We start from the raw sequence: 15,040 nt of genomic DNA, 5'->3' as shown, positions 1-15,040 counted from the left end.
TCGTGGGGGCTCTTTGTTCCCATGGAATTATCCAAAATTGGTTGAATTAGAGGATTAGACGGAGTTGCATTATCTTAATCTTGGTCGACTTGTGATGGAGTTGGCGGACCCGTGGAGCTGTTTCCTGATAATCGTAAAGTCCTTGATTTTACCCCTCCTTTGACTTGAATCCACTTGCGTAGAGGGCTGTCGTCTATAATTGGTTTGCCTCTAGTATTTGCATAGGTTATAGCCGAGGAGAGAGTAGAAGGATTGATATTTTTCTTGTTCTTTAGTTTATTTTTAGCCTTCCCTCTTCCTTTTTTTCGTGACACTGTTTTCCACTCATCCTGTGATGAGCCCACCCCAGCGTTCTCTTCTTCATCAATCAATTCCTCATATTCATCATTAGACTCAACTTGTTTCTCGTTATTTCCCTCTGTGTAGTCTCCAGAGAGTCCCTTTGCTTCGTGACCTTGAACTATATTAAGCACTTCTATTTCCTGGGCATCCAGAGTTTCATGATTCGTGTGATTAGACATATTGCTGAGTTCAGCGCCACTTAAATCTGTCTCCGTGTCCATAATCGGTATTAAATCCGTACCCTCTGAGTCTGGAGCATGTATCTGTGACTGTGCTTTGTCTTTTTCTTTATTATTATCATCTTTATCTGCTTAAGACCGTTCTTCTGTCAATTCTAAAGTCTCTGCATCAGTATCAGCGCCTGTGGCAGTATCAACATATCCATTGCTCTCCGTATCATTCATCTTTTCCTTATTGGTTCCCTTGTTTGTTTGCGCTATAGCAGCATTGTTTATGTAGTTTACAGAAGCAGCAGAATCTATAGTTACACTGGCTCCCTTCAGTTTTGTTAAACTATTTTTTTCGCCAGCAGTAAACATAGGAGGTCGCGTTATCTGTTGCGTACCAGCTGTTGTTGCAGCCTTGTCTTGTTTCCCTGTAGCGGGTAGGCTCTGCGAGCCTTTTTCAACTCCTTCCTTCCAGAGGGACTTGGCTGGCGTCTTTTGCTTTTCAGCCGCCAATCTTTTCTCCTGCGGCATTGCTGACAGCTGTGGCTCCCTGGCCACCATTTTCTTCAGCGTTTAATGCACCCTTGGTGGTCCTGGTGCTACGCGGTTGATTTTTTGGAGCCATCGCCTTTGTCAACACCGCTCTGCAATCCGAGCTACCTGGCAGCGATGAAGGTTCCCCACGGGTGTCGGAGCCGGAGACACACGGCGCACTCCCCGCGCGAAGTAGGAAGCCACGGCCCGGACCTGAAGGGCGGAGCCAAGACAGCAACGTCCAGCGAGCACAGCCGGCCTCCGCCCACAATTCGCAGCCGCCGTAACCTCCAGCAAACAGAACCCGCATCCGTTTCTCCACGAACAGCAGCCGCAGCCTCCGCTTTCAAAGGTGATTCAAAGGTGATGCAGTATCAGCGTACCAGCGTTTTATGTTGTTTGAAGTGAGGCATCGGTCCATATTATCTCGGTTGTGCGTTTTAAGGCATTTCTCTATCCGCCATTGTGAAGTAGTGGGAGCTGCGAATTTTGGCTGCACTGGGCGGCGTCCTCAATCCGCCATCTTCGTTTTCCATCAGGTGGTCACCCTTGTCAAGCCGCCGACCCAGGCTCTGTCTTCTAAACCTCCTTTCCTCTCTGTCCATCTGAACCAGGTTGTTCTGAGGACTCGTCCTTTCCTGCCCAAGGTGGTTACAGACTTTCATATTGGGCAGTTCATCACTTTGCCGACCTTCTTTCCGCCTCCGCATCCCTCGAAAGAGAGGCTCCACCGTTTGGAAACCAAAACGTGTGCTCTCCTTCTATCTAGACCGCACATGCCAGTCCCGGTGGACCACAAGCTCTATGTTGGTTACGTGGGCGCTAAGAAGGGACGGGTGGTGCAAAAGCGGACCATCCCTCGGTGGGTCGTTTTGTGCATCAACGTCTGTTACTCCTTGGCAAAAAAGGAGCCTCCTGTGGGGCTGCGCACCCATTCCACTCTGGCCACGGCGGCTACTACTGCCCTGGGTCGGGGAGTCCCCTTGCTGGTCATCTGTCAGGCAGCTATGTGGGCCTCGCTGCACATGTGTGCTTAGCACTACTGCCTGGACAGCCAAGTCCGGAGAGATGGCTTTTTCGGCCGTTCCTTTCTCCAAGACTTTCTGGTGTGATCTTGTTTTGCAGACCCACCACCGGGGTTGGTATTGCTGGGGTATCAATTCTAAGGTAAGGAATCTAAAACTAACCTGTTTCTTTCAGATGCACAAGTTACTACCTTTGGTAACGATATATCTATAAGAAACAGTAGTTGGTGGTAGATTCCTTACCGCCCCACCCATCCTCCCAATTCTGCAAACCGATATCTAGGGTTAAGGTATCTCCCTTTGAGGGCCCTAGTTTCTTGGCAGCAGTGTTGGTTTCTTGCATGGCTCTGCGTTCCTGGCGCGGAAAGCTATGTACAGAACTGACGTCCGCACGCGAGGGCGTCGTTTAAGTACTCAGACTACGTCATCCCGGCGATCACGACGCCAACGACGGATGCGGAGCCAAAGACGACGCCTACCGGCGTTCAGGGGTACTGCTGACGAAAACTTTCCGGATCCAGTCTGACGCCTGGAGGTAAGGAATCTAACATTAACTACTGTTTCTTACAGATATATCGTTACCGAAGGTAAGTAACTTGTGCGCCATGAACAGATGCTTACTGGCTAAATTAATCAATCAATCCATTTGTATAGCGCGCTACCCACCCATGAGGGTCTCAAGGTGCTGAGGGGGGTGGGGTAAGGTGGAAGCAGCTACTGCTCGAACAGCCAGGTCTTGAGATGTCTTCTGAAGGTCAGTAGGTCCTGGGTCTGAGGCTGATGGGTTACATTTTCTTTTTCTTTCAATTCCATAGGTTTTAGCAATAAATGTGTCACCAATGCATGTTAATAAAATCTCTTTTTAAAATATTGTTCTTAATATGTATTCATCAGTCTTAGCGTTATGATGGAGGTCAGTTTTTTAAGGTCAGTCATGTTCAACTGATGCTCATAAAACATCTGCCAGTTTCAGTTTATGTTGGCCTAATTATGTAGAATTTCTTGAGCATGTACTAATGTTTTCTTTTTTGTTTGCTGCAGGATTCCAAAAGGACTAAGTGAAAAGGTGTTTACAAAAACTGAACAGATGTCTCAGGGGTCAGAAGAGCTTCACACCCATGGTAATATAAAGTGCTAAATAAACAGTCAAATTAACTTATTATAATTATTTTGTTATTTGAAAGCTGATTGTTTGCTCTGGGCACCAAATTGCGCTATTTATTCATATTTTCCACATAGCAGCACGTCTGTTCAAGAAAGAGAGAGAGAAAGGCAAAAAACATCAACACAGACTGACACAGCTGGGTCAAAGTCTTAGTGGCAGCATTTTCCTCCAGTTATGCTTGCTGTTAATCAGCTGTGCACTAACCCAACTATCAAAAACGAGACCCTTCCCAAAATATTATTTTTCTTTTCTTTTTTACAATCCAAAATTAAACTAGTAATATTTCTCATGTTTTCACTGTATACTGTGCCTCTGAGATTCCCGTTTTCTTCTCAGCAGTAGTGACGCTATTTTTTTCTACGGTTAGATTTCTGTGATAATTATATAGGGGCATCGTTCTCAAATGCATTATGCATTCTTATAAAACGGGCTTTAGCTGAAAGTGTCAGTGTTGTATACATATAAATAGGTGAACGTTAACGTCCTCATAATTACCTGGAACAATCGATCAAATAAGAGAACCAAATGAACTGTAGGCAAGAAGAACAAGTTCAGAAGGGCAAGGATGAAGTGAAGCATAAAATATAGAAGTGTGAAACCGGGGATTCAAGGACATTTTGGTGAGAAGAATAGATGGGACATCTTGTTAACTTGGACTTTCAGTAACTATCCTTTAGTAGCATCATAGCAAAATGCAGGATTAATGTCATGGAATATAATTCCAGGAAAGGTGATGTCTTCACAAACATCTTTAATTGCAGTGTCTTCTAAATCAGCACAAGACTTAAGCTGTCGCAGGCCTGTGTGTAATTAGAAGTTTCTCTCCTTGCTTATAAATTATTCTTGTGTGTCACTATTTAAAATCAATTTCTATTTCTTCTGTGTTGAATAATATTACGTTCTATATGTAATATAACTTATTTCTTTATAAATTGTAGACTTTTCAATACCATTAATAATACAATTTAGAAATCTGTTTCTTTCAAAATATGTTTATGGTGCAAATCTCAGTCATGTGCAGCAGAGCATTGTCCAACAGTTTCATGATACAAAAGGACACACAGCACGTGCAAAATACTTAAAATATTCCTAATACCACACCATAGTAAAATAAGCAGCAACAGGAAATTCAATTTGGAATAAACCCTTTAAATGTAATCACTTAACAGAAAAGGAGGCTATTCCCAACTGAATTGTTTTGTGGGATGGATATCAGAATAAAGGGGTTAAGAGAGGCAATAAAGATGCAATCTTTGGTACTCTAGCAGTACATGTTAGGGTCAGCTTTTTTCGCAGTATCACAAGGAATGCTTAGCATATGGTCATTATTACAAGAAGCCGTTTAAAATCCCTGTTCTTTCCATATCCAGGAATTACCATTACTTGGATTCCCTATAATTTCAGATGTAGGGAAATGACAGATATTACAATTTTGGGGACTACGAGGAGGGAATTGATGTTTCTGTTCAAATTGCCATATGTTTTTCACCTGTTTCTAGCAACACAAAAAGATAATGGACGGAATGTCATTCACCCCAGATCTGGGTTAAATCCATTGTTTTTTTGCTCACCATGCCCCCCTAGTTTCACCTCAGCTATATGCAAATCCGTTTTTAACCTGCTCCCCATGGGAATAGTCCAGTCTGAACTGCCAGGCCAAGTCCTCCCAGGACCGGAAAACAACCATCCTAGGACCGGGTTTGGGGTATCGCCCCTCATCAGCCTGGCTAGCTTGACTCCAATGGCCGTGAGGATGAGACCCACGTCTGGGCATACTCTTCCCACTTCAGGGCGACTAAACCAACAGAAAAAGATGATGCCTGGAATGCTGAATAGTAACAAACTTTCACCCCAGTCACAGATCTGGATTAAATCCATTGTTTTTTTGCTCGCCACGCCACCTAGTTTCTCACAGACATTTTGGTTGTTCTAAGCAGCTAAAATCTCTGTGGGAAAAATTAAAACATAATTTTGATCGCCCAGTAATGCCCGCTACCTGCCCATCTTAATTTACAGGCCACTCCTAATGATGGCTTGTTGCATGGATTCTGCATATATATTTATTTTTGATATTTCTAAAGCGCAAACAAAGGCCCGTGGGCGACTCAGCGCTATACAGAACTATGCACAAGAAACCAGGACCTCGGTGTACCAACCTCCCACCTTAGTGTCCGGAACCCCAATTCGACTAGCTATTGTCTCATTCGTTCAATGTACTACAGCAAAGCTACCATTGTTTAGACATCCTAGAACATGTAACTCTCTCAGTAATCGCGGGAGCAAGAATACTCTTTCGCCAACTCACTTATACTTGTCCACAACATAAGTAATCAGAGACATAGGATAGTTTAAAATGTTTATTTTAAGTAACGTGCTCTATAATGCAGTACAGGAGCCAATACTAGCAGCAAAATGCATTAACTCAGTATAGTGAGCATTGTTACAATTCCATAAAATATGAACGGGCGATCATTTTTATAAAGCTAGTGGGAAAAAAAGGCCCAATGTGCCTTGCCACCCTCCCCGTGCTAGGGACTAGTTTATTATTTTATATTTATTTATTTTCAAAGTTTTATATAGCGCGAACAAGATCTTTGCAGATATCAGAGCGCTTAACAATCTTTTGGGTACAAAATAGTAGTAGGTAGTGTGTGAGTAGCATAGTAGGATAACAATCAGATGAAAACATAAGTACAATTAGACATTCATATAACACAAAAAATGCAAAGTTGGTGCAATGTTCTGGACATCTCCAAAGAAAAAAGTTCAAGTGAATTGGGCCATAAGGATGGCTTTTACTTCTTTCTTAAAAAATGCAGTGGAGGAGATCAGCCTTGTTTCGGGAGGGAGTGAATTCCAGATCCTGGGAGCCATTCCGGAGAAAGATAGTTTATAGGTTTTTTCCTTCCGGAATCTTCGCGGTTTCAAGAGGAGATTTTTTGTGCTTCTGGTGGATCTCAAGCCCCCAGACATAGTCAGCTTTTGAGTGAGGTAGTTGGGTGACTTGTGGTGTACAGCCATGTGAGTCATACAAGCGATTTTCAACTGTATCTAACTATACAAGATCTCTGGGCTTTGTCAGGGGGACCCCATACCTCCAAGTTCAGATGCAAGGGATTACATCTCCAGAAAAACACAGGTCTTCTCTTCTGAAAGTTTTTCCTTCAAGTGCCGTAACCTGCTTACACGAAATATTAAAAGAACCCGATTTTCAGTAGTGCACCTGTGGCAGTATTATGTCTAACATGCGTGGGACTGACCACCTCAAATGAACGGAGCACATTGTTTTTCAACCTTGAACACGGTGTGCAGACAGAGCCTCAGAGTACAGCAAGAAAAGTGAAAGGCAGTCGGTTGTCATATAAACAAGCGCAAGCACAGGATTTGTGAAAACAAATTCATGTAGAAACGTGTGCAAAAAGCGTCAACAAGGCAGCCAAGCTTATAGTAACTTAGCAATGTACGCAGTGAATCCATAACCTCACTGTAGGCTTTTAAGGCTTTGATCTAATAGAGACTACAAGTTGCAGATTCATTAACGTAGAATTATCCCCAGGCGTGAGACTGGATTTGGAAAACGTTTTGCCACAGCATCCCTGCGCGCCCATGTCAGTTTTTTCTTTTTTCCTCATGCAAATCGGATCCGGATTGTGTCCTGGCCTGTTTTCAGGCCTTCTCTTCTTTTTCATGCTTGGCGTTCTTGGAACAGTGTGCGAATGCCTTCGAGCTTCAAGATGTGTACCTCCTGTGCACGTCTCGTGTTGGCGACGGACCCTCACCCGATTTGCATGTGGTGCCTAGGTGAGCATCAGAACTCTGAGAGCTGCGACGCCTGCCAGCACCTTAAGCCTAAATCGAGGCGGGAGCGCCGGATGAAGTAGCTGTCGGCACGCTTGTCCAGGTCAGGGCAACGTCCGTCCCCTACCTTGGAGGTGAGGAGCCGCCGGTTTCGTCTGCGACATAGTCTCTCACCGTGGCTCCAGGAGCGTAGCTCACCGGCTGGTAGGTCCTTCAGTTTGTCTCCGAGGCCCTGTCCTCCTTCCGCTGGGGGCGCCCGCTCCCCCTGGGACATGCGCCCCCGCTCATCGCCTTCCTACCTGCTGTTTCCCGGCAAGGAGGCGACTAGGGCCCAAATGACAGCCTACGCTGCGGCTCTGCAGGCTTCTTTGGCCCTCCTTCCACCTCTTGAGGCATCCGCGTAGACCTTGCCTCGCGTTGGGCCTTCCGCGGTGTCGCCGGCGGCTCCTGCCCCGGCAACGAAGGTTTCAGCTTCAGGTAGAAGGAGGGTGGTGTCGTCGAGGGGTGGTCCTTCGGGGTTTCCCTCTACGGCGCCTGGCGTCCCTGCCTCACTGCAAATCCCTACTGGGCTCCCTGTGGCGTGGCAGGAGATCACCGGGTCTCCGAGCTTCTGAGCAGGCGGCTGTCTCACCAGAGGTCAAGCCGGTGTCGTTTTGGCGCCGGTAGTCTTCCTCCCGGTTCCGGTGGAGTTGCGGGTGGAGGCCAGGACTGGGTGCGGTTTCCAGAGTCCCTCTCGGTCCTCGACGCGGGTGGCTGCCCTATCTGAGGCTGAGCCTGCTCCTTATCGGCTCCGCTCCTTAACCGTTCCAGCATCGACCCCGCCCCATTCTCCCAGAGAGCACGTGGTGCCAGAAGTCGACCCGGCGCCACATGACGTTGATCAGGCGCCGATGGCGGACTCCACGGAGCCGCGCCGGTGTCTGGTTCTTGATTTGCCTCCTGAGGTCCCTTCTTTTTCAGAGGTCTATCATCTATTGGTGTGTTCCTCCCCGGAGACTGGGTGCCGTATTGTTGCCTTTTCACCGGCATCTTCCAAGGAGAGCTCCTCGCCGTCCCCACAGTCTGAATCCTCGAACCCTTCTTTCCATGGCTCGCGGCTGGCTTTTCCACTGGCCTCTCCTCCTTCCCCTGAGGCCCCTCTGGTTCCCTGTTCATCTGTGGACCCTTCCCTATTCAGAGGCTGGCCGCTCCTCCCTGGACATGGGGATGGACGGCTCAGTCTGCAGCCATCGCCCACGGAGGAATTGCTTTCTCCTCCGCGACGCCTTACTGAGGCCAGTGTTGCCTTTGTTCGGGCTATTTCCACAGCTGCTGGTATTCTGAAGATGGGTGAACCTGTCACTCCTTTTCCTACAGAAAACCTCTTGGAGGTTCTCCACCAGGGCTCTGGTGGACAGGAGTTGTTCCTTCCTTTTGAGGCGTCACTCCATAATTCTCTTATGGGGGCGTGGGGGCGCTCTGCAACGGGCGATCCGGTGCCTCAGGCGCTTCTGCATCGCCACCGTCCTGCTCCACATGACCCTGTCTGTCTTTCATTCCACCCCTCTACTCAAGGCTCTCTTCTGCGGAATGCCTTTCCGTGCTTGCCTGTAGTATTGTTTCCTCCATCCCGGGAGGCCCGGTAGTTGGATTCATATGGGCATAATGTCTTCGCTTCTTCCAGCGCTGCCTTGTGGGCGCTTAATACTTTCGCGCTTAATACTTTGTGTGTGTGTTGACCAGGTCTTCTTCCAGCCTGTGAGACTCTGTGGAGTCTCTTCTTTCTCATGTCTCCCATGAGGGTGCCCGTGCTGATCTGCGGGCCATGTGTTGGATGGTAGGGAGTTTTCCGCGTTTATTCTTCAAATATTAGAGCGCGTCTGGTTGACCTGCCTTTTGACGGGGTCCTTCTGTTCAATACTCATGCAGACTCCGCCATTCAGCGTCTTCTTGCGGGGCTCCGCCGTCCTCCTCCTCCTCCTCCTCCTCCTTCTCCTCCTCCTCCTGCTCAGTAGGTTGGTTTGTTGAGCCTCCGGGTCTTGGTCTTGGGCGTTATCCCACTTTGCTCCTGGTAATTTGTTTTTTGGAGTGGCTGTTACACTTTCTGTGTGGGGGGTTACTGTGCCCTTGGGGTTCCTTTGGTTGTCCCCTCTCTTTAGTTGGCTGCTGGTTCAGCCCCTTTTTGGCTGATTACTAAGCCTTCTGTGGTTTCTGCTGCAGGTTTATGATTTTGTTTTCTGATGCGGGATTGTCTTCCCTAAGAGTGGTTCCCCTGTTTTCTTCGGGACGTGTCCTACCCTATGTGGGGTACTTGTAGCTATTGTATAGCCCTGTCTTATGCTGGGAGGGTGTGGACCTTGCGGGTTCCTCGCCTTTCCTGGTGTTGCTGTATTACGCTGCTGCATCCCTTGGTCTTTACTTGGGCGTGGCTTGGCCATTTATGGCGTTGTGCTGCAGGGTTTTTTGCCCTTTGTCTACCATTTGGTCTGGTCCTCTGTCTGGTGTTTCTGAGGGGATAATTCCCTGTGTTGACAGCCTGGTCCGTCCTACTTGTTTCTCCTCTTAACTTCTAGCTGATCGCACTTCTTCGTGATTCGGTTCTGTCCGGAGCGGTCCCCTTTTAGGGATCATTCGGGATTTCTTCTGGCCTTGCCCTTGTTCCAAGCCCGACGTGCTCTGGGCGTTTAGTTCGTGGCGCTTGTCAGCGGCTGGCTGCACCCGCCTGCTCTTCTGTTCGGTGGTCGGGGGCCTTGGCGTGGGCCCTGGCGCTCCTGCTTGTTCTGCAGGAATCTGGTGAGATTACGTTCTTCTTTTCCTGCCTGCCTTTATTGCTGTGGCGCCTTTCTGCCTTGTCTGTTGACTTCAAGCTGCGATAGGCTCGGCTGCCCTCTTCACTGGGTGTATTTCCCGGTGGAGGGCTTTGCCTGCGTTTCTACCTCTTCTCCTTGGAGTCTGTGGGTGGCACTTCTTCCGCAGTACTCCTCTGCGTTGCCTGTACCTCTGGGGCTTCTGGTGCAGATCCCTGGTTCCTTGTCTGGGCTTGGGGTGCACTAGCCTCCTTTCGCATTGTCCTTGCTTCCTCTTGCTTGATGAGGGTTGGACCGCCTCTTTTTGTCGTCATCACGCACCACCTCTCGGGCCTGTGTTCTTCAGAGATGACTAGGTTCTCTTCTGCCTGGGAGCACTGGGCTATTCTCCCTGTCCCTGTGCCTCATCCCCTATTGGGCCCCTGTGTTCGTCCAGGCTGGAGAGGTCCTCTCCTCGCAGACCCTCCTCCCCCTTGGGTATGGCTAGGGTATCTTATTATATAGGGTATGTTATTGGATATTGGCGCAAGATGGCCGCTGGGTAGGAGCCCTCGGTGAGAGCTCCAGTGCTGGGGATCCCATTTTTTGGACTTTATTCCCGTTAGCCCCGAGCTGCAACGTCTTGAGCAAAGCTGCAAAAAAGTAACTGGAACGAGTAACTGGATTTGCTACCTTACCTGAAGAAAGCTGTAGATGATCCCCGACCTGAGGCTGAGACTCGCAGGAGAAGACCGAGTCACTCCCGCTTCCTCCTCGGACCCTGGGCTCCCCGCTGACAAGTTTGCGGAACCCGATAAGGATACGGCTGCCTAGAGACCGCTACGGATGACTGGGTGGATTGGTGCTGCCCGCTCGTGATTCCTGCCGGTACCCCTGGTGTCCCGTGCGCGCTGGGAACTGTGCATCCTGTCCTGCCCGCTGAGCTCTATGCCGGGCTGGCTGCTCCGGGACTGATTCCTGCGCACGACATCAGAGGGAGCAGGCGCCCCGTGGGCTTGGAGGCAGAGGAGGAAATGAGAGGCATGGCGGTCTAGCCGAGCCGGATGACTGGTTGGAATGGTGCTGCCCGCCTGTGATTGCTGTCGGGACCCCCGGTGTCCCGCTCGCGCTGGGACCTGTGCACCCGGTCCCGCCCGCTGAGCTCTATGTCGGGCTGGCAGCTCCGGGGCTGAATCCTGCACACAACATCAGAGGGAGCAGGCGCCCCGTGGGCTTGGAGGCAGAGGAGGAGGTGAGAGGCATGGCGGTCTAGCCGAGCGCGGAAGAGTGAGGACGCCCCAGCGCTTGGCTGGCAGTGGGCGCGTGTGGCTAGGGTGAGCACGGTGCCCCCCCACGGCATCGGGATCGGGAGCCTAGCAGATGAGAGGCGTAAAAAGGGATCAAAAAAACTGGCGTCCTATGTATGCTCTCGGATGTGTGTTCACCGACGTAACAGGGCTGCCGCTTTGGTTTGCTGTCGGGTAGAGGACATTGATAATCGGATTGGGTGCTCGAGGCTCACAGCCTCTAACAAGCGGGAATCGCTGAAATAGTCCCCCTTTTGTCGACACAGGAAGGTTAAAAGCTGAGTGTGCACTCACTGGTTCTTACTACACCGGAGGCTGGATGTGACCCAAGCTATGGTAAAGATTGTGCTTTCACCATAGGAGCACGAAGTCTAGCCTAAAGATTGTGCTTTCACCATAGGAGCACGAAGTCTAGCCTCAACTGCCCCTCCAGCTGCCAAACCTGCTAGAAGTCGAAGCACACGATAACGGTGTACATTCTGTCTAAAGCCTCGATGTCTGCAAAACTTCTGACTAAAGCCCCGATCTCTGCAAAGCTTCAACAATAATTTTTGCGTACTTTTTGAGCTGAAATCGCAACTAAGGTATTTACTGCACCCTATCAGCTTGTACTCATTTTAAACCTCCTTTGTTCAAAATGGCGGGGGTCTTAAGCTGAAGCAATAAATCCCCCCTGTACATACAGGTGCCCACGAGGCTCCTCAACAACTCCAGATAAGACTCCCTTCCAACAAGCTAGAAATGGGGCTTGCATGAATGGGAATCGAAACTGCTCCTCCCTGCTCTCAAAGCAACAGTAACAAACAGAGGACTACTCTCTCTATCTCACCCATTTGGCGGCCATCTTTGACTAGTCTCTCTCCTGGGCGGCCATCCTGGATTAGTCGTTTTCATTTTCATTATCTGAACATACATTAAGAACGTATCTTTTTAGATTAATCTCAAATACCGAGTACTTTGCGCAGCTCTGTATCTACACCTTCATGTGCCAGAATGTCTGCCTTTTATTGCAGTATTATATTCCTACTGGCATTTTGTGCCAGAATGTTTGCCTTTTACTGCAGTATTATTCTCCTACTTGTATTTTGTACATTCGTGTAAGCTATACTCAGTTCACTTTACTGCACAGATTGCTACCTCTTATATTTTGAGTTGCTCACTAATGTCACTTTTTGATTGTTGAGTCATGTAGCTGATGGTTTGCATTGGTATTCAGCAAGCCAGGAACAGGGCCGGCTCGAATAGAAACTGAACTGTACTCCCCTGTTCTCAAACCACCACAACTCCACTATATAAACTGACACTAAGACCTCACCACTTTAGACTAAGCTCAACTACTGTACTCTGACACACACCCATCTGTGTCTTGTAACCGACTGTTTGCAGGTGTATTCTGATGTTTATTTTTATATTTTTATATTTTATCTATAGAATTATATTTTATTAGAACTATTCCTCCAATTGTACTCTGCACTACTCTACACATTTCTGCAACCTGCACCCATTTCTCACTTTTATGCACAATGCTGCAACCTGCACCCACTTATCACTTTTATCTCATGTAATTTACGGACTGCTAACTCATAAGTGCCTGCCTATTTTTGCAGTCTTCTACTTCTACCTCTACTTGTATCTTGTACCTTGCTACTTACAATTAGTTTGTGTATTTAAACACTCGTGTGACCAAGTGCCTGCATTGTAGTGCAACATTATACCTCTATATGTATTGTGTATATTTTCGTTTTCGTAAACTTGCACATTTCTCACTTTTCTTCACTGTCAATGTACCGAGCGCTACCTCAAATTGTTCTGGCGAATAACTTGTATTGATATTGCTCGATATGCACCGTTTGACGCCATTTATATTTTTATATTTTTGTATATTTCGGTACATTGTGTAAGCTGTACCGACTGCTACCTCAGATTTCTTCTTTCATTAGTGTACACTGTTTAAGCTACCCATTCACACTGTTTATTTTTGGTTGGCACAGATTGCTACCTCCTTATCTTGATTATTTTGACTATCTTGTTACTCACTAGTGGCATTCGTGTACCACGTAATTTACTGTCGGCATAGTGCTTTTCTCAGATTGCTACCCCTATATGTTGGCTATTTTTGTTACTCACTAAGGTCACTTGTGTACCATGTAACCTACTGTCTGCATTGTTCTTTGCGCACGTGTCACACTATCATCTACCCTCCCACACCTTTACCGCCACACTCACCTACACACATACCGCCATCCCAGCATGGAGCCCATCGGCAAGCACACATATAAAATCAACTACCCATCCGCACTCACCAAAAAAGCCGCTAAACGCTTTAAACACAACTTCCTGAGGTCTCACCCTGAAATCCCCTTTGTCGACACCTACTTCTCACCAGTCAATGGATCCCTTAACATCGATATCATCTTCCACACCTCTCGCAGGGCTCAATGGAGAGAAACGTTCCTCACCCTACTCACTGTCACCACCACCAGGAAATCCGCTCACTGCTTAACTCTCTCCATCACACCTTCCCAACTCTTCCTAGGCAGAACCACCATTACTATCTACAATAACGGGATTGTCCTAATTCAATCCACAGACAGGAACCTGGAACTACTAGACAACCTGTTCCCCACTTTCAAAGAGAACCTCTCCAACCATCGGACCTCCACTCACATCCCCTCCAGTATTATCACCCCAGACCTCACAGCCCCCACCGACAACTCTTCTTACCTGGCTCAGCACCAGAACGACATGCACCTCACCTCCTCCCCCAACACACCAGTCACTCACCCACCTGCTGCAACCACCCCACACTCCGCAATCACAGACATAAATAACCTCCCATCACACACCAACCGACCCCACACTCCCACCCCGGTGACCCCCTCTCATAATACCCCCACCCATCCTCTCCCCCCTGACACCATAGACCCCGCCCACAACCCCTCTAACCTACTTCAGCACCAGATCGACACACATAGCGACAATTCCCAAACCCTGTCCCCCCCCTCTCTCAGCCCCCACTTTCACACGCTAACTAAGCATGCAGAGCACACCACATCTACTATCTTAACTCCCCAGTCCCACGACAGGACCACCTCCCACCTCAACTCCCCCCCCACTCTCAGCCCTCACTTCCCTTCAGGCTCCCCTTTCACCACCATCATACACTCCACTTCCACCCCGCCCTCTCCCCCTGCCATGAATCCCCGTCTCCACGCCTCCAACCTCCTCCATACTTCATCCACTCCCATCGCCCCCTTACCCTCTCTCCCTAACACGTCCACCCCCAACACCAATACTCACCCCACGCTAGACAAGATTATGTCCTTCCTCCTACAACTCAAAGAAGAAATTCACACCATCAGGGAAGACATGCACACCATCAAAGAGCTGCTCACCACACCCCCTAGACTCGCCTCTCTCACCACCACCCCCCCTCTCAACCTGCTACCCTCCCGTCCCGACGACGCTCCTAAGCCACGTCCCTCACACCGGACCGCGATCCATGCCCACAATCGCAACAAGCACAACCGCTGCACTCACTGGACCGCAATCCCCGCCCACAATCGCAACAACCGCCCCCTTCGTACATGCAACCCTCTCTCGGACCTCGACACCCTCTCCCTCCTCCGCTCCTACGACCAAGCTCCCCTAAACATCACAACTGCCTCGCACCTCCCCATCCCCACAATACACTCAAATCCCAGTAGATCCTCCACTCTTAACAACAGAATATCCGTCCCAAATAACCTTAGAAAAGTCCCCCTCTCTCTAGTACCCTCTTCCTCTCCAGACACACCCCGTCTCAAATGCACTCTCCTAAACTGCAGATCGGCTTCTAAACACTCCTCCACCATCGCTGATCTCATCCTTAGATTGGACCTTGACCTAATCATCCTGACTGAAACCTGGTTTACCGAATCCTCTACACCTATAATGG

The 15,040-nt window shown here is 48.7% G+C and overlaps 1 protein-coding gene across 1 annotated transcript in view; it reads left to right on the top strand.

The window, feature by feature from the left end:
• The window catches only part of GNL2 (G protein nucleolar 2), a 210,564-nt gene that overhangs the window by 183,297 nt on the left and 12,227 nt on the right, over nucleotides 1–15,040 (top strand). Inside the window, exon 14 of the mRNA XM_086956449.1 lies at nucleotides 3,110–3,189. Within this exon, the coding sequence (XP_086812575.1) occupies nucleotides 3,110–3,189 (80 nt within the window). The remainder of the gene's footprint in view (nucleotides 1–3,109; nucleotides 3,190–15,040) is intronic.

This window comes from Lissotriton vulgaris, chromosome 2_1 (assembly GCF_964263255.1).
Source record: "Lissotriton vulgaris chromosome 2_1, aLisVul1.2, whole genome shotgun sequence".
NCBI lineage: Eukaryota > Metazoa > Chordata > Amphibia > Caudata > Salamandridae > Lissotriton > Lissotriton vulgaris.
Note: the sequence above shows the minus strand (reverse complement) of the source record. Positions and strands in the feature narration are given on the sequence as shown.